The sequence below is a fragment of the Pseudorca crassidens genome, chromosome 1 (assembly GCF_039906515.1).
Source record: "Pseudorca crassidens isolate mPseCra1 chromosome 1, mPseCra1.hap1, whole genome shotgun sequence".
NCBI classification, from domain to species: domain Eukaryota; kingdom Metazoa; phylum Chordata; class Mammalia; order Artiodactyla; family Delphinidae; genus Pseudorca; species Pseudorca crassidens.
In genome coordinates this window covers 113,240,275-113,259,341 of record NC_090296.1, presented here as the reverse complement: position 1 = coordinate 113,259,341, position 19,067 = coordinate 113,240,275, and the positions used below count along the sequence as shown (strand labels likewise).

At 42.1% G+C, this 19,067-nt stretch overlaps 1 protein-coding gene across 9 annotated transcripts in view; it reads left to right on the top strand.

Moving 5' to 3' along the window:
• Positions 1-6,068: 6,068 nt before the first annotated feature.
• Positions 6,069-19,067, top strand: part of SPG21 (SPG21 abhydrolase domain containing, maspardin) — a 111,578-nt gene continuing 98,579 nt past the window's right edge. For 4 of the 9 annotated variants that reach the window (XM_067750386.1, XM_067750349.1, XM_067750391.1 and 1 more), the window contains exons 1-4: positions 6,142-6,434; positions 10,173-10,259; positions 11,881-11,967; positions 13,204-13,365. In XM_067750386.1, the coding sequence (XP_067606487.1) occupies positions 10,197-10,259; positions 11,881-11,967; positions 13,204-13,365 (312 nt within the window). In that variant the 5' untranslated portion in view covers positions 6,142-6,434; positions 10,173-10,196. The other 5 variants (XM_067750339.1, XM_067750401.1, XM_067750358.1 and 2 more) reach the window with 5 other exon arrangements.

The window sequence follows — 19,067 nt, the reverse complement described above, 5'->3', positions numbered from 1 at the left end:
GTGAAATGGGGCTGAAGATAAAAAAGAACACTCCCAAAATAGTTTTGAGAATCAATGACTGTGTGAAAGTGCCTTTTTGTTGTTGTTTTTCAGTTGATGTGTATTGAGCACTCGCTCCTCTCTCCAGGCACTAAGCTCACGTTATGGATTTCAGAGAGAGCGAGAGTCAGTGTCGCCTGGGAGCTTACTGGTGATTTCTGCAGGGAATCTCGGGAGGTACCCACTCAGACATTGCCACGGGGAGTGGGGAACCTTAGTGAGGGCACAGATTTCTGCTATAAGTTCTCATCTCTTACTACATGGTGGTAAGTGGTCTCAGGTCTGCCTCCCTGCATTCTTGGTGGAGCCTATCTGATTGTTTAGCCTATTACCATTGCCCTTGCTGGGCAGAATCTTTTTGCCAGACCACCCCTAGCCCTTGGCCAGACAGTGAGTCAAGGCCTACCCCAGTCCAGTGATGCCACCTGCATAAACAATTCAGCCTAATGCCAAGTAGGGGGCTGTGGGTGAGGCTGTGTGAGCTGGAAAGGGAAGCTGGTCATCATGATTGACATGGTTGGTACACTTAGGACAACATGAAATACCGTTTATACGTATGAAATCTTGAGTCAGGAGTGCAAGGCCCATCTCATAGAGGGCAGTTTCCCATCCAGGGAGCCTCAAGCCCATCATGGGACTGGAAGACAAACACCAGGTTTAGAATGCCATCTCTATGTTAACAGCCAATTCTTTGAAAAATTAAATGGTGCACATCCCAGATAGGCCTCAGGAAATGAGATGACCCACTCTTTCAGGCCCCCTGTAGAGACCACAACCCAGTATAACTGAGCAGTTTCTCATCTGAACCAGAATCACCTGGAGTACTTGTTTAAAATGTAGATTCCTGGGCCCTACTCCAGCGGTTGAATCAGAATCTCTGGATGTGGGAATCTGCATTTGATCACACTCAACAAATAATTTGTATGTTAGAGTAGTAACAGCTTTAACTAGCAAGAGGTACACATGGGGCCACATGTTGGGCCTTAGGTCCGGGGTCCTCCCAGAAAGGGTGGAACACAGCCTTTCCTGCACTCTGGCTGAAAGGATGGATTTGCAAACACATTGCCTCCTTGTACAAGATGCTTCTCTTTTGATTCTTGTCATTGCTGAAAAAACATCAGACTCAAAACAGTTCAGTTACTCATGGCTAATTGGGTGACCCAGGACAAATTTAAAAAAATTTAAATTCTGGGAATTCCCTGGTGGTCCAGTGGTTAGGACTCCGTGCTTCCACTGCAGGGGGCACGGGTTCAATCCCTGCTTGGGGAACTAAGATCCCGCATGCCGTGTGTGGCACAACCAAAATAAGTTTTTTTTAATTCTGATTTCTCAGTTTAAAAACAAGGGTAGAATGTAAAAGCATTCTATCTTGCAGAATAGAAATACGTATAGAATATGCCCAGGGAAGCACGGGGCAAACGGTAGACAATAAATGGTAGCTATTTTTGTCACCACAGTCTAACACTGCTATAATGACTTCTTTGGGCCTGCAACAATATTTTCTCCTCTGGATGGCAGCAGCAACTTGCTGAGTTGCCTTTAGACTAACAGGAGGAAAAGAATTTTAGAGCGGGAAAGGCTCAATGATTTAGTACTCAAAATTTCAGTTTGGAGATGATGAAACGGGGGTCCAGCAGCAGCTAGCTAGTGACAATATTAGAACCCAAAGACTACCGTAGATTTTGTTTAAAAAGGATTTTATTCTTGGTTCGATTTGAGGGACAAAAGAAATGTTCCTGAGCATAAAATTGAGCTCTTGAAAAAGCCTGCTGAAAGAATGTTTATTGCTTTTAAACGTTGTGTTAAAGGAAGTACAACCTATTTTCACCATTTTTCTTTATATTTATCAAACAATTTCAAGGTAAAGAGATATGATTTTGAGAGGTAGAGTCTTAGATTCAACAAACATGGCATGAGCCCTGCCACTGACCTTAAGCTGAGGCTGATTACACACCCTCTCTGAATCTATTTCCTTATCTATGAAATGAAAATTGTACCTGCTTTGCAAGGATTCTCATGAGGAATAAAAATAGTATACGTAATGTACCTAGCACAGTGCCTGGAACACAGCAGGCTCTCAATACCATTATTATTAGCCAACATTTATTGATTGCTAGTCTCGTTGATAAGGACTCGACCTGAACTATCTCATTTTATATTTACGGTAATCCTATGAGTTAGGTAATGTTATTGATCCTCATTTTTCCAGACTGTTAGATAGCTAATAAGTGGTAGAGCTAGAATTCACACTCCAGTAGTCTGACACCAGTCTGTGGGCCTAACCACTTTCGTACCCTACCTCTATTGCAAATGTTTTTATCCTTGATCAAGGAATTTAATATATTAGGCTTTTGTGCTCAGAAATGTAGAAGTAGGAGCACATGTTAATTGAGTGCCCATCATATGCATGCACTAGGCTAGACAATTTCAAAAAGATTTTCCCATTTTAGTTACTATTTAATCACTGTCTTTATTACCTCTAAGAATTCATAAAGTTTTCTAGAGCCCTACGGATAGAAGCTGCTTTATTATATAGTATAATAGTGCAGCTCTTGTTTCCCAGGATTTTTAAATTGCAGCTCTTTTTCCGGAAGGTTATCGCATTGTTATTTATGGAAGAAACATTAATGAGATGCTAGGTTGGCAGATGATACAAAAGATGTGGTACCTTTGCTTAGGAACTTTTATTTTACCAAGTTGATAATGGTCAGACATTAACTTATCAAAGAAGTCAAAATACTGTTTCCATAAGCAGGCATTTTTGTGTGCAGGATACTTTTTTTTTGCAGTACGTGGGCCTCTCACTGTTGTGGCCTCTCCCGCTGCAGAGCACAGGTTCCGGAGGTGCAGGCTCAGCAGCCATGGCTCACGGGCCTAGCTGCTCCGCGGCATGTGGGATCTTCCCGGACCAGGGCATGAACCCATGTCCCCTGCATCGGCAGGCAGACTCTCAACCACTGCGCCACCAGGGAAGCCCCAGGATACTTTTTTTTTTTTTTTAATATTTGTTTTATTTGTTTATTTATTTGGTTACGCCGGGTCTTAGTTGTGGCAGGCGAGCTCCTTAGTTGCAACTCACTGGCCAGGTTACTTTTTTTTTTTAAGTTTGATTGGAAGGGAGTGACGGTGGGGGGATTATCAGAGAAGAACAGCTTTGAGGAAAGGCTGTTGTAAAGATTCTGTAATGTAGCTCTCAGAAGTACATAGAATCTAAAATCTTAGAATTGGAAAGAACTTAGAGATCATTTAGTCTAACTTTGGACTCATTTTATAGGAAAGAAAACCACACCTAGAGAGAGGAAATGTCTTGCCCAAGGAGAGAACTCAGGTTTCTTAACTCCCGAATGATAATAAATTATTAATTATAAATAACTGTATATAACTTGTTTGATAGGACCTTTAGGTAGCAAACTATAGAAGAGTCATGTTGGTATCTTTCTTGGGCAGTTTTAGAATCCCCACTCTGTGTCTGATCCCTCTAATCCAGTATAGTATGTGTATGTCACAGACTGGGTCTGGCAATGAGGAAACAGCATTCATTTTCAATCTTGGTTCTTAGCATAATTTGATATATAACACTACAGTCGATTGTACCCTGGAAAGCTTAAAAGGCTGGTATTCCAAGAATTGGTATTAGTGTGAAAAACTAAGTGTTTTGCTCCTCTTTTACTTGTTCACACATGGTTCCTGGGAGCAAAATAGGGGAGATTCACTCTGGTGGAGGGGGGACACTCTGAGTGGAGGGAAGAGCATACACAAATGCCTAGAGGTTTGAGACCTCATAGGGTGTAATGGGCCCTTTGGGAGAGTCAGACCTGCTGTAGCCCATACACTTTGGACTTTAGCTTGAAGGCAATGGGGAGCTATTGAAGGATTTAGAGCAGGTTTACAGCAGCATTTAAAGCACAAATATAGTTGCTTTTAAGTAATTTTTTGTCACACAATAACATATGGATACATGCTTATATAAATTCAAATACTAACTCTAAAGTCAGCTTCTCCTTCAACACCCCTTCTATTCCCAGTTTCCCCTCAGAGGTAACCACTACTCTGTTTGGTATGTATATGTGCATAAGAGAGATACCTAGGCTTATTTTGCACATGTGTTTTTAAAACAAATATTATCCTGTCAAAAGATAAATTTGAGGAAAAGAGCTTGGGTTTGGGCAATTTTGAGAACCAGCTGGCCACCTGTTTACTTTGCTCGGTGTTCACAGAGTATTTTGTGAACATTCCAGTTTGTAAAGTGAGATTCTCACACAGGGACTGGTGCTGTGGGAACCATCTAGCAGGCCCCAACCATGACAGCTGCAAACCCTCCCAGCCATATCCACCAGGTCTGCCTGCACTGTGGCCTGCCCTGGGTTAAAAGTTTGCTACTTGCAGTTGTGCAATTACAGGACAGCTGGAATTCACAGATACTAAATGTTTCTTGTTCAGATTAGGGAATGGACAATGTGCTTGCTATGTGTTATGGACCAGCCGAAGATCCAAACATGACCATGGGTTCCTTTTCTAAGGGAAACAAAACATTATTTTGGGTTTGATCTTTTAATAAAAGTATACATATAACAAAACATATCTACATAGTGAAATAGTTTTCCATTATCAACAGTCAAGTTAAGAATTATTATTACCAAACTAACAGAATAAGGACTTCTAATACATTTGGGCACATCCATAGTTCATGTCTCTTCAGGGCTGATACTCAAGTGAGGTCTGGAAGTATGGGATATAAGGAATACAGCTTTAGGAATACAAGCAGATAAATTTCTTTATTTGCTAATTAGTTCATTCAGCACACATTTAGTACTTATTATGAACCAGGTCATAATAGCTAAGGCACTGGTTAAATCACTACGTTCACTTTGCTCTAAATGAAAGCTCCCAGCCCACTGGGGGAGACAGATAAACAATGTAATGAGTACCCATGATGGATTTTACATAAATACAACCAGTGATTTGCCAGGTATTCCATTCATTAAACCTCTCCAAGTTTTTTAGAAAAAGCCCCAAAGTTAAAAATCTTCCACAAAAACATTCCCTGTATAGCAGCTATGTGGTGCTTATAATAGAAGACCATTTTCTGTTACTGACTCAAAATTCCGAAAAGGTGATTTGGGGGAAAAAAAGGCGGATATGTTACTGTGCTCTTGGGAAATTCGTTTGGGATTTGTCCAAGTTCTAGACTGGGAACCAAGGCTCCTGAGCAGGAGGGCAGATGTCATGATTTAGGATGCAGTTTACTTGGATTCTCCCCTGACCTTAATCCCCAAAACAGTTGCCAGGGTAAAGGCAAAGGCCTTTAATAGGGTACACGTTTTCCCTAACACAGATTAGGGAGAGGCATTTTCAGCAGGATCTTGTTGAAGGATCATTAAAAAACTTCCAACAAGGAGATTCACATGTTATTCAACCTTTTCATACCTCCAAATATTTTACTGAAAAGGAGAGTCGTGACCTCTGCAACATCTTAAGAAAAATGATTATAAATAGATTAATATTCTCTATTCCTTTAAGGGAAAGTGATGAAGGAGCTGGAGGCTCAGTGGGAGCTGTTCCCGGAAATCCCCAGGACCTCAGCACAAGTCAGGGAAGGGAGGTGGGGGCGTTACAGTGGAGGATTAGGGAGGGCGTCTGTAGCTGTGCCAAAGGAAAAAAATCTTGCCAAGAAAAGAGAGTATACAAAGCCCTGTTCATCAAAGCCTGTAACCCAAAGGGATCCCCTCAAAGCTTTACACGGCGGAGAGAAAAGGTCGGCATCTGCTTCCTCCAAGAGGGCGCGAACTGCAGGCGGAGGCAGATCTCAAGGGTCAGGCGCCCCTTTCTTCCAGTCCCACGACCTCTCCCTAGGTGCTCACGTCACATGGGTGACCTAGAACTGACCCAGAGGCTCCTCGGACCTCTTCCCTGCGCCCGCCGCCACCGCCAGAGCCGATGCCGACTCCGCACCCGGCAGGATGTACGCGCCGGAGTCTCACCCTGTGGTCCAACCCTCCCCGTCGCCATGGTGACCGCCGGAGTCACGCAGCTCCACCCCTTCCTCGCTGCGTGGCCCCGCCCCTCCGAACGCGGAAACGCGAGGCTTGAGCCAGCTGCGCGAACCATTCGGGAGGAGGGAGGGCGGTGGCCGAGGCTCGCTTGGCTGCGCTCCCCGCCCCTCGAAGGCCGGCCCTCCAGCGCGCCCCAAAGGTCCACAGCGCTTGCGGTTACTGAGCGCTCAAGCCGCCGGCCCCGACCCAGGCCCAGCAGCTTCCCAGGCCCGCACCCGTAGTGGAGGGAAGAGCCGCCTAGGGGAGGAGGGAAAGGGACTTGGGGGCGGCCACGGCAGGTGAGGGGTGAGCGAGGCCCTGGGAAGCGGGGGATGTGGGTGTGTGACGCGTTTGTGGCTGCAGGTGAGTATGGTTTGTAGTGTGCGCGGCTGCCTCTGTCGGTGTGACTTTGTGAGTGTGGCCCTGAGTGGGTCGGTTCATGTGACCATGCACGTGATTGCACGTCCCTGTGTGTGTCTGAGGTCGAGTCTGAGTTCATGGGGGTGATTGGTGTGCCTGTGCCCCTGCCTTTGTGTAGCTGTCATCAGTGGGACTGGGAGAAGGTGGAGGTCTGTGTGTGGGTCGCCTGGGGTGGGCAGTGGGGCGCTTGACCTGGGCATACAACTGTAATACCATTTTTGGGCTACAGTGCTGCAGCCCAGGAACATATTTTTCCTGTAAACTTTTAAGAACTCTGAGCAGACTAGTTATTTTGGAGATTGCACCTCAGCCTGAAAGTGATAAATGCCTTTGTCATTGCTGAGTACGGGCCAGGTGTGAGGCTTGTGAAGGAGGCATGAGGAGAGTAGCAGGGCTAGGCTGTCTCACTTTTCCTAGGGAGTCGTAAATTCTGCATTTATGCTGCTTCTTTGTCTCCACCTACAATGTTCCAGCTCCTGTTGGCACAAAGCTTCAAGAGACTGAGGGGTGATAGAATAGCTGTGTGCAAATTTTCAAAAGCTTTTATACTAAGACAGAGTACAAGATGAGGTGTCACCGTCAAAATGTCAAGTAGTCAGCTTTTCCTCCCATGAGGTTTAGAAGATAATGGAATAAGTTTCTGAAGAAAGGAGGGGTAAATCTCCCCCTGAGGAAACTTAAAAAAAGAATAGCTCTGTACTGGTGTGGTGAGGTATGGAGGCTTGCATTAAAAAGCCAATGGCATTGCCCAGAGACTCTCAGGTTCTAATATTTCGTTATTGCTGGTGTTAATAATAATCACAGATTGTCCATACGAAGATCATATGATTGAGATAAAGGATAAGAAAACATCTGACTAGTTAAACTGGTTAGATGACTTACACATTTGTAAAGGCAATTTCACTGATTGTAAATTGGCAGGGTCTGTTGAAACCCTGAGGGATAAGTGGACTGTAAACTGGCTGGTTCTGCTGAAACCTTGAGGAATAAGTACATGTAATTCTTGGTGCACACTCACAACTAGCAGTTTAATTGTCGAGCAGTACAAGGGCCAGAGAGGCCCCGGTGTCCAGAGCACTCCCTGAGGAGGGGTTTTCTTAGGCAAGATTAAGGCAAAATTCCTGCAGCCCTTTTCCCAGCAACATGAACAGGTGCTTTTGTTTTTGTGAAGAATTGTGAGAGATCAAATCAGCATTGAGTTCGTGGTCCACATTCTTTCTTATTTAATACTGACCAGTTGAGTTACAGTCTCAGTGAACCTTTTTTTTTTTTTTTGCCCTATGCAGAATGTTCCCCTTGTGACTTGGAAAAGTATTCCCCTGAAGTGGATGAAAGAGAGCTGGGAGAACAAACTTCCTTTTCATACCACTCACAGCTGCTTTCCCTTTGCAGCAGTTTTTTTTTTTTTTTTTTTTCACTTAAACGTCAGTTGGTCAGATGCAACATTTGGTATCTATCTTAGCTTTCATGTACTGCCAAACTAGCACAAGTGTTAAAATCACTTGCCTCTACAAAAATTTAGTCACAGTTGGGTGGAATCTCTCCATCCAGCAAGATTAGTTATAAAATATTATAATATTAGGTGGTAGTGGATAATACTGAGGACTGTGGTGAGGAACATCTTTCTACTTACTGCTGAGGGAAGAAGTGGATGACAGTGAATGTGTGTGCCTGTGAATGATGTGTGTATATGTATTTGTATGGTAGTTTGTTTTGTAGATTGCAACTGATTCAAACTATGAATACTTTATTTTATCCCAAGTTTGGTGAATCTAGAAGCATACTTTCTGGCTTTAATTAGCTAAAGTGTTTTATAAATCTGTTGAGTAGGTTTTTTTCTAAACATGTTTTTGATATTTCCTCCTGTCGAATAGTGATTGTTTATAGTATTGCAATACTAGAAAATGTCTCCATTAGGCAATATTTAGATGATATAGAAATATTTCAAGTCTGTCTAGGTAGAAAATATTCTGGAATTAACTATATGGGCTAGTTGCTTTCAATTAAAAGCAGTGACCAGCTCAGAGAAAGGCTGTAGTTCAAATGGCTTCAATTTTTAACATGTTAATATTTGTTAAGAGAAAATGAATATGCAAAGAATGATTTTCTTTATTTCAGTATGAATAAGAAATACATCTGTGCACACTGATTTTCAGCATAAGACTGGCTGATAATTTTCTTGATATTTTAGAGCCACTTAAGATTTTAATAAACTTTTCTAAGTACCATCCTAGCCTTGAGAGAAGAGACCATTATTACAGTGTCAAGGTTGTAAACCTAGTTTAATATTGGATGTCTACATTTACCATCTCCTTGGGGTTCAGTTTAGTAACCCCCAAGGTTAGTTTGCAGTTGAGATTGCTCAGTGCCCTGCGTACTTGAGGGAGAAGATTTGGAGGGCCAAGGAGGAAGATTCGTTGGTTTTAGAATCCCCAGCTCCTGACCAGTCCAGAGAAGCAGCCCCTCTAAAATGGCAGTTCAGAGTCATCGCAGGATTTAAGTCCTAGGGTCTCAAACTCATCCTAGCCCTGCTAGGAAAATCCAGGCTTGTGCTGGGGTAGAGGACATGATGCAAACAAGCATTTGAATCCTTCCAAACTGATGGGTGGAAGTTCTCCATTGGGCAATAAGAATCTGCAACAAGGAACTATAATTTTCAGGTTCCTGTTACAACACAACATAGATCCCTGAGCAAAGAGGGGTAGACTTTAAGTTGAAGATGCCCAGCTAATGGAAAGCTCATAGGTACCCGGGTTAAAAGGGACTCTAGGATTGCCTAGTTTGGCCTGCTTAGGATGTAGTCATTTATTTAGTCAACAGATAATGCCTGCTGTGTACCAAGCACTGTCCAACGCTTTGGAGAGAGAGTGGTGAAATAGTCACAGATGAGAAAACAGCCCCAAAAGGGTCAGTGACTTTTCCAACGTCACAGAGCTATAAAAGCTGGAAATCACTAATCTCACAACAGAAGACCACACATTTTTTCTAAAGGCACATGTTTTGTTTTGTTGCTAGTTATTGTGCCTTCAGGTCTATTCTGGTATCTTATCATGGATCTTTCAGAGTACATTATATCACTTTTAACCACATCCATATGAACAGCAAGTTTTCCTGTATTTTGCATTAAAAACTATGTGTGAGTTTCTGAAGCTATGTTCCCCTAGAGTGAGATTTACGGCATTTTATGAATTTATGAGGAAGCAGGCTTACATTAACTCCTTTTTCTAGTATGGACTGTTCTCTAGAATTTTATCAGACAGGAATATCTTTATTAGCATAGATTCTTAAGATCTTGTCAAAAGATAGGTTATGCTACTGCATTTGGAATCATTTAACTAGGACAGACAGTCAGGTGTCAGAAAAGGCTGTCCTGTGTCTGGTCCTGGTTTTGCAATAGCCGTGGGATCTTGGGTAAGTCATTAAAATTTTCTAGACCAGACTCTTCTTCTGGAGGAACTAAGAGGGTTGGAATAATTCTCTCTTGGGGCCCTTCCTGCTCCATGATTATAGGTTTTCACCAAATTGTTTTCTGTAGTTTAAGTATACGCCGACAAGGTGAAATAGCCCATTTCCTCAGTTTTATCCTTTAAAGTATTGTTGGTAGAGCTAGACCAGACTCTACATTTAGTGCTGATGTAAACATGAATTCTTGACATGAAACATCACATGCTTTTATTTCAGGGTTAACCTCCATTTCAGCTAATCATGGGAGAGATTAAAGTCTCTCCTGATTATAACTGGTTTAGAAGTACAGTCCCCCTTAAAAAGGTATGTATGGTTTTACTACACCTCTTATTTGCAAAATCTTGTAATTGTTTTTATGTGTGATTTAGGTGTTATGTCTTAGTAGTGTTCGAGAGTAAAGGTTATTGCCAAGTATTGTGACTGGGTTGGAGAGCCTAAAGTTCACCCCTTCCCTGTCAAGTACAATCAACTTTTGAGACTCATTCAAGAGTAAAAGTGAGAATAACTGTACTCATTATTTTATAATTGTTTTTACATATTCAAGCAAGCAGGAATATGTGTACTCCTCTGTATAGTTTAGTAGAAAGCTGACAGCAACTGCAACTGTACAGTAAGTGCAGTTAGATTCTATTAGAAAGCATTTTCCTGTTCCTCAGATTTAAGGTTTACAGTGAGTCACATTATAGGTCCTCTGTTTGCCATGATATATACTCATTCTGCCATAGTCATCTTTTGGAAACTTTATATGCCTGGGATGTCTAAAAACGCTAAACACTTCTATTGAAGTTTGTTGACTCTGAGTCCCAAGTTAATCCCAAATGTTTGGGGATCACACTAGACAAAAGTTGTGTCAGAATAAAATCTTTGCTGATCCCCTTGCAGAAATATTAGAGTACTATGATCTGAAGAACATCTGTGTCTCTGTTGTAATTATTTTGTCAGGATAGATAGCTGTGGAAGTATCATGCAAGTTTGAATTGATAACAGAATTACACTTCATATAGAAATTTGAGATACAGTCTCCAAGTATAGACAGAATACCTGCTATATACCTGGCACTGTTGTAGGAAGTCCCCAAATATCTTATTTAATTCTTTCAACAGTTTAACAAAGTGGATAGTGGTGTGCCCACTTAGCAGATGGGAAAACTGAGGTTCATGGAGGTTAACATGTTAAAGTCACACAGTCTAGTTGAGTTTAAATTAAAATCAAATTAATCTGGCTTCACAGCCAGAACTGGGCTTCCCTGGTGGCACAGCGGTTAAGAATCCGCCTGCCAGTGCAGGGGACATGGGTTCGATCCCTGGTCCAGGAAGATCCCATGTGCCACTGAGCAACTAAGCCTGTGCGCCACAACTACTGAGCCTGCGTGCCACAACTACTGAGGCCCGCGCGCCTAGAGCCCATGCTCCGCAACAAGAGTAGCCACGGCAATGAGAAGCCCGCGCACCACAATAAAGAGTAGCCCCTGCTCTCCGCAACTAGAGAAAGCCCGCAGTCAGCAACAAAGACCCAACGCAGCCAAAAAATTAATTAACTTCTTTAAAAAAAAGAAAAAATTCCTTAAAAAAAAGCCAGAACTAATTGGCAGCTTACCAAAGGGAACCCGCCTTTCTTCTTGCTACCCCAGGAACTACTGCCCATGCTAGGAGAATTGCCCCCAGAGTCCCTCTGCCTTGTCCCATCCCCTCAAGTGATTCATGTGAGCTCCTCTTGATGGACTCACTCAGCAAGCTAATCACCAGACCCAAAACAACACAAACTTACCTAAATATTCTTGGAAGTAGTAGTTTCATTGATGTAATTTTCTCCTTTGGTCAGTTTGGCCCACAAGACGTGAAAAGTTTGCTTGAAATTTCATAGTGCTAGATTTTCATTTCAGAGATCTGAATATCTTATCTCATATGAATTTTATTATTATAAGGTTGGAATTTACCGCATACCACTGTCAGAGGTTACTGAGATTTTGTTTACTACAATCATAGCAAAAAGAAACAGGAAAAGCAAAAATGTGAGTGGCAAATACAAAGGGCAAAAACATAATCATGAGATATACTGTCACCCGAGGAAGTCCAGAAGGTGTTGGTTAGGGCCCTTTGGGCTTTGCCCTGCCCTGTTTGTCTGCTCCCAGTGATGCCAGTGACCGCGGTTAGTGTGCCGCCACCCACATTGGCACCATGGGCCCCACAGCACTGCCAGTTAGGAGCTCTCAGAAAATAGAACCTTGAACTTTTTAATGTAAAAAGGATAAGTGTTGATTTGCATTGGCAAAAGTTCAAGCAGTTAATGTACTTTTCCAAATACCAAAAAGTCAGCCAAAGAGAACAAAAATTAAACTATCATGCAGTGCATACTGTAGCTAACACTCTTGACACTGTTGAACACTCAGTATCTGCCAAACTCTGATTTGTCTCGGCTCATGTAATGCTCATCTGTTTCCCTTTTTGGGTCAAGAACCACTAAATCAGGAAGGTTTCTGATGACCTTCCTCCTTCTTACCCCCTTTTCCCCCAAAAGCCAGTTTTTCCCTGAGCCCATTCCCCACACTGACTGAATGGTTTGAAACATTCTCTGGGGACAGTGATGCCTATACCTGCCTCGTCCCTCCTCTCTAGCAGAGGTCTCCCCTTCAGAGTCTTGGTCTAGAGCAGGCTCCTGAAGCATCTCTTTGAGAGGTCCCATCTCTACCCAGTTTCTCCCTGGAGGCTGGAGTCGTTTCTTCCCCTCACTTCCCCTGGTCACACACTGACCCTGCTGATCCCAGCCCGCCCTCTGGGCCAGCACCCAAGGATGACTCTGCAAATTGTCCTCCTCCTATGTGCACACACGCATGCGCACATGCACGCGTGTGCGTGCGCGCAGGTGCGCACGCGCACACACACACACACACACACACACACACAGAGGCAGAAGTATGGGGAAGAAATCAGATGCCATGTACAGAGTTTACTGTTTAATGGTAAATGATAAATTTCATATAATCATGGCTGGGGAGGAAAATTCAAAACTGATAGAGAAAACAGCTCTTGGGAGAAGTATAAAGCAGTTCCATGGACTATGTCAGCACTGAAGAGGGAAGTGGAGACAGCCGTTCTTTATATGTGCTAGTCTGGTGTGATCCCCTCATTAGCTTGTAACAACCAAGGCAGTAATATTAAAATTGTCAGTGAAACTATAGTGCTGAAATAACTATATAAAACCCAATCCATGAGGTTTTTCATTTTGTTTCTTATAATTTTCCCTCCAGATTATTGTGGATGATGACGACAGTAAGATCTGGTCGCTCTACGATGCAGGCCCCAGAAATATCAGGTGTCCTCTCATATTTCTCCCTCCCGTCAGCGGAACTGCTGATGTATTTTTCCGGCAGATTTTGGCTTTGACTGGATGGGGTTACCGGGTTATAGCTGTAAGTATTATTGATTCAGGATTGAAATTAAGTCCACATTTTCTGGTTTTCTGTGTGTGTGTGTGCATGTGCGCTTCTGTTTCTGATTAACTGTAGTAATAGGCGTGTTTTTTATTGAGGTAAGATACTGTTTTCCTTTGTTAAAATGTGAAAGGGAGTTTTTTGAAGGAAGGTGGTGTGGTTCACCAACATACAGAGGCTCAGAGGGGACAAACCTCTATTGGAAGCCTTCTTTACCCTCAGCTTGAACATGCATTTTCTGAATAAGTCTGATCAGCAGGAAGCATTGTCCTTGTTTATAGTTAAGGAGACTGAGGTCCGGACCGTTTTAGTGATCACCAAGGGTCACACAGCCAGTAGGCCATGGAGGGAGAGCCCAGCTCAGTCTTCTGACCCCATTCACCCTCCCCTTTTATTACATCACTGCTTCGGGGGCAGCAGAGGGATCAGCTGACATCCAGGGGACTGAAAGCTTGCTTTAATGTGAGTCTTTGATAGGTGAGGTGAGGCTCATTAATTAGCTCATATCCTTCGCATTTGGTTTTTTGTTTCTAATCTTTACCACTGAGTTCGGTCCAAATCTAGTTTCGCATTGATCATTCTCTAAGCTTCTTCTCTGGGAGGTGGGCGTAGGTAGGAAGGCACTGTTTGTTTTTTTGTTTTTGTTTTGGCCACACGGCGTGGCAGCGAGATCTTAGTTCCCTGACCAGGGATTGAACCCATGCCCCGTGCAGTAGAAGCACAGAGTCCTAACCACTGCACTGCCAGGGAATTCCCAGGAAGGCACTGTTGCTCACAGTGGAGTGTTTGGTGTGCCTCGATCGGATCAGGACAATGGATGTTGGTTTCCTAACTTCCCCTGGAAGGAGAGGCTCTGGCTTTGGAGCCAGCAGTTGTTTTTGGGACCTGGAATGTTAACATGTAAACATTACTCCCCTTGGAAGTACTGCTGTTAGTATACATTTTATTTACTGCCTAGAAGAGAGAAAATGTGGACCAGATCTCTTCTCTTGGTTGATAACTGAAAATTCCAATGGGGTTACCACTAATTGGGGTCATAAAAGACAAATCCAATTCCTCTTCATCCAGGCAGCCCTTCTCTTTCTTGAAAAAACTAGTTATTATCGGTGGCCTACTGCCTTCCGCCCCCAGGTCTTTTCTTCTCCAGCTAAATTTCTCCAGATTCTTTAACCATTCCTTGTATTGTGTGTTTGAATCCCTGCAGCATAATCCTCCCTTGTTCTGGGTTTTCAGTAATCCCTCTCAGTGGACAGCATTGCAGGAGAGCAGAGTGGTAACCGCCCTCATTCCAGTCCACTGCAGCCTAAGTCATGACACTTTCTGTCCTTGTGGTCCCTGTTGATCAGCCAGGGAGGGGGAACCTGAGCAGCCCCTGGGTGTCTGTCTCACTTTAGAGTGCTGTCCAAAGCGAACAGTGTGGTTATCACTCTAAACTGACAGGGCACATAGCCTTGCCTTCTGGCTGGATGTTTCTTCTTGCTTCTTGATGTAGGCTTTTGCTATTTCTTAGCTAGATAATGAATCAAGAAAAAGGCCAGCAATGTCTTCAAAATTACTTTGTCCTTCTTAAGATTTGATCAGAATGCCCAACCCCAGGAGGTTCTGAAATTTACTAGGTATTTGTTAAATACCTAGCAGTTAAAATGCATGGATCCTCTTTTCATTTACATATTTATTGAGATAATTATAGGTTCACATGCAGTAAGAAATACTAGAGAGATATCCCTTATATACTTTGCCCAGTTTCTCCCAATAGTAACATTTTATAAAACTGTAGTAGGATATCACAACCAAGACATTGATGTTAATGTAATCCACCAGCCTTGTTCAGATTTCCCAGTTTTACTCGTACTCAGTTGTGTGTGTGTGTATCAAGTCATATACAGTTTTATTACCTGTCTAGGGCACAGATTTTTTAAATTTAATTTTTATTTTATATTATAGTTGATTTACAATGTTGTGTTAGTTTCAGGTGTACAGCAAAGTGATTCAGTTATACATATACATATATCCATTCTTTTTCAGATGGTTTTCCCATATAGATTATTAGAGAATATTGAGTAGAGTTTCCTGAGCTATACAGTAGGTTCTTGTTGATTATCTATTTTATATATAGTAACACTACTATATATATATTTTAATCCCAAACTTCTAATTCATCCCTCCCCCTACCATTGCCCTTTGGTAACAGTAAGTTTGTTTTCGAAGTCTGTGAGTCTGTTTCTGTTTTAAGTTCATTTGTATCTTTTTTTTTTTTTTTTTTTTTTGCGATGCGTGGGCCTCCCACTGTTGTGGCCTCTCCCGTTGCGGAGCACAGGCTCCAGACGCGCAGGCTCAGCAGCCATGGCTCACGGGCCTAGCTGCTCCGCGGCATGTGGGATCTTCCCGGACTGGGGCACGAACCCGTATCCCCTGCATTGGCAGGCGGACTCTCAACCACTGCGCCACCAGGGAAGCCCCTGTATCATTTTTTTAACTTCCACATATAAATGTTATCCTATGATATTTGTCTTTCTGTGTCTGACTTAACTTCACTTAGTATGATAATCTCTAGATCCATCCATGGTGCTGCAAATGGCATTATTTCATTCATTTTTATGGCTGAGTAGTATTCCATTGTATATATGTACCACATCTTCTTTATCCATTCCTCTCGATGGACATTTAGGTTGCTTCCATGTCTTGGCTGTTGTGAACAGTGCTGCACTGAACATTGGAGTGCATGTATCGTTTTGAATTATGATTTTCTCTGGATATATGCCCAGGAGTGAGATTGCTGGATAAAATGGTAGTTCTTAGTTTTTTTTTTGTTTTTTTTTTTTGCGGTACGCAGGCCTCTCACTGTTGTGGCCTCTCCCGTTATGGAGCACAGGCTCCGGACGCGCAGGCTCAACGGCCATGGCTCACAGGCCCAGCCGCTCTGCGGCATGTGGGATCTTCCCGTACTGGGGCACGAACCCATGTCCCCTGCATCGGCAGGCGGACTCTCAACCACTGTGCCACCAGGGAAGCCTGGTAGTTCTTAGTTTTTTAAGGAACCTCCATACTGTTCTCCACAGTAGTTGTACCAATTTAGATTCCCACCAACAGTGTAGGAGAGTTCTCTTTTCTCCACACCCTCTTTAGCATTTATTGTTTGTAGACTTTTTGATGATGGCCATTCTGACTCATGTGAGGTGATACCTCATTGTAGTTTTGATTTGCATTTCTCTAATAATTAGCAGTGTTGAGCATCTTTTCATGTGCTTTTTGGCTATCTGTATGTCTTCTTTGGAGAAATGTCTACTCAGGTCTTCTGCCCATTTTTCAATCAGGTTGTTTGTTTTTTGATATTGAGCTGCATGAGCTGTTTGTATATTTTGGAGATTAATCCCTTGTCAGTTGCTTCGTTTGCAAATATTTTCTCCCATCCTGTGGATTGTCTTTTCATTTTGTTTATGGTTTCCTTTGCTGTGCAAAAGCTTTTAAGGTTAATTAGGTCCCATTTGTTTATTTTTATTTTCATTACTCTAGATGGTGGATCCAAAAAGATATTGCTGTGATTTATGTCAGAGTGTTCTGCCTATGTTTTCCTCTGAGAGTTTTACAGTATCCAGTCTTCATTTAGGTCTTTGATCTATTTTGAGTTTATTTTTGTGTATGGTATTAGAGAATGTTCTAGTTTCATTCTTTTACGTGTAGCTGTCCAGTTTTCCCAGCACCATTTCTCCATTGTATATTCTTGTCTCCTTTGTCATAGATTAATTGACTATAGGCACGTGGGTTTATTTCTGGGCTTTCTATCCTGTTCCACTAATCTATATTTCTGTTTTTGTGCCAGTACCATACTGTTTTGATTACTGTAGCTTTGTAGTATAGTCTGAAATCAGGGAGACCGGATCCTCCAGCTCCATTTTTCTTTCTCAGGATTGCTTTGGCTATTCGGGTCTTTTGTGTTTCCATACAGATTTTTAAATTTTTTGTTCTAGTTCTGTGAAACATGCCATTGGTAATTTAATAGGGATTGCATTGAATCTGTAGATTGCCTAGAGTAGTATAGTCATTTTGACAATATTGATTCTTCCAATCCAAGAACACAGTCTATCTTTCAATTTGTTTGTGTCACCTTCAGTTTCTTTCATCAGCATCTTATAGTTTTCAGAGTATAGGCCTTTTTCCTCCTTAGGCAGGTTTATTCCTAGATATTTTATTCTTTTTGATGCATTGGTAAATGGGATTGTTTCTTTAATTTCTCTTTCTGATCTTTCATTGTTAATGTATAGAAATGCAACAGATTTCTGTGTATTAATTTTGTATCCTGCAACTTTACCGAATTCATTGATGAGCTCTAGTAGTTTTATGATAGCATCTTTAGGATTTTCTCTGAATACTATTGCATCATCTGCAAACAGTGACAGTTTTACTTCTTTTCCAATTTGGATTCCTTTTATTTCTTTTACTTCTCTAATTCCCGTGGCTAGGAATTCCAAAACTATGTTGAAAAAAAGTGGCAAGAGTGGACATCCTCGTCTTGTTTCTGATCCTAGAGAAAATGCTTTCAGCTTTTCACCGTTGAGTCTGATGTTGGTGTGGGTTTGTCATATATGGCCTTTATTATGTTGAGGTAGGTTCTATGCCTACTTTCTGGAGAGTTTTTATAATAAATGGGTGTTGAGTTTTGTCAAGAGCTTTTTCTGCACCTATTAGATGATCATATGGTTTTTCTTCTTCAGTTTGTTAATGTGGTGTATCACACTGATTGATTTGTGGATATTGAAAAATCCTTGCATCCCACTTGATCATGGTGTATTATCCTTTTAATGTATTGTTGGATTCAGTTTGCTATTATTTTTTTGAGGACTTTTGCATCTATGTTAATCAGTGATATTGGTTTCTTTCTATTTTTGTGGTATCTTTGTCTGGTTTTGGTATCAGGGTGATGATGGCCTCATAGAATGAGTTTGGGAGTGTTCCTTTCTCTGCAGTTTTTTGGAATAGTTTCAGAAGGATAGGTGTTAACTCTTGTCTAAATGCTTGATAGAATTCCCCTGTGAAGCCATCTGGTCCTGGACTTTTGTTTGTTGGAAGTTGTTGTTTTTCTTTAACATCTTTATTGGGGTATAATTGCTTTACAATGGTGTGTTAGTTTCTGCTTTATAACAAAGTGAATCAGTTATACATATACATATGTTCCCATATCTCTTCCCTCTTGCATTTCCCTCCCTCCCACCCTCCCTATCCCACCACTCCAGGTGGTCACAAATCACCAAGCTGATATCCCTGTGCCATGCGGCTGCTTCCCACTAGCTATCTACCTTACGTTTGGTAGTGTATATATGTCCATGCCTCTCTCTCGCTTTATCACAGCTCACCCTTCCCCCTCCCCATATCTTCAAGTCCGTTCTCCAGTAGGTCTGTGTCTTTCTTCCTGTCTTATCCCTAGGCTCTTCATGACATTTTTTTTTCTTAAATTCCATATATATGTGTTAGCATACGGTATTTGTCTTTCTCTTTCTGACTTACTTCACTCTGTATGACAGACTCTAGGTCTATCCACCTCATTACAAATAGCTCAATTTCATTTCTTTTTATGGCTGAGTAATATTCCATTGTATATATGTGCCACATCTTCTTTATCCATTCATCCGATGATGGGCACTTAGGTTGTTTCCATCTCCGGGCTATTGTAAATAGAGCTGCAA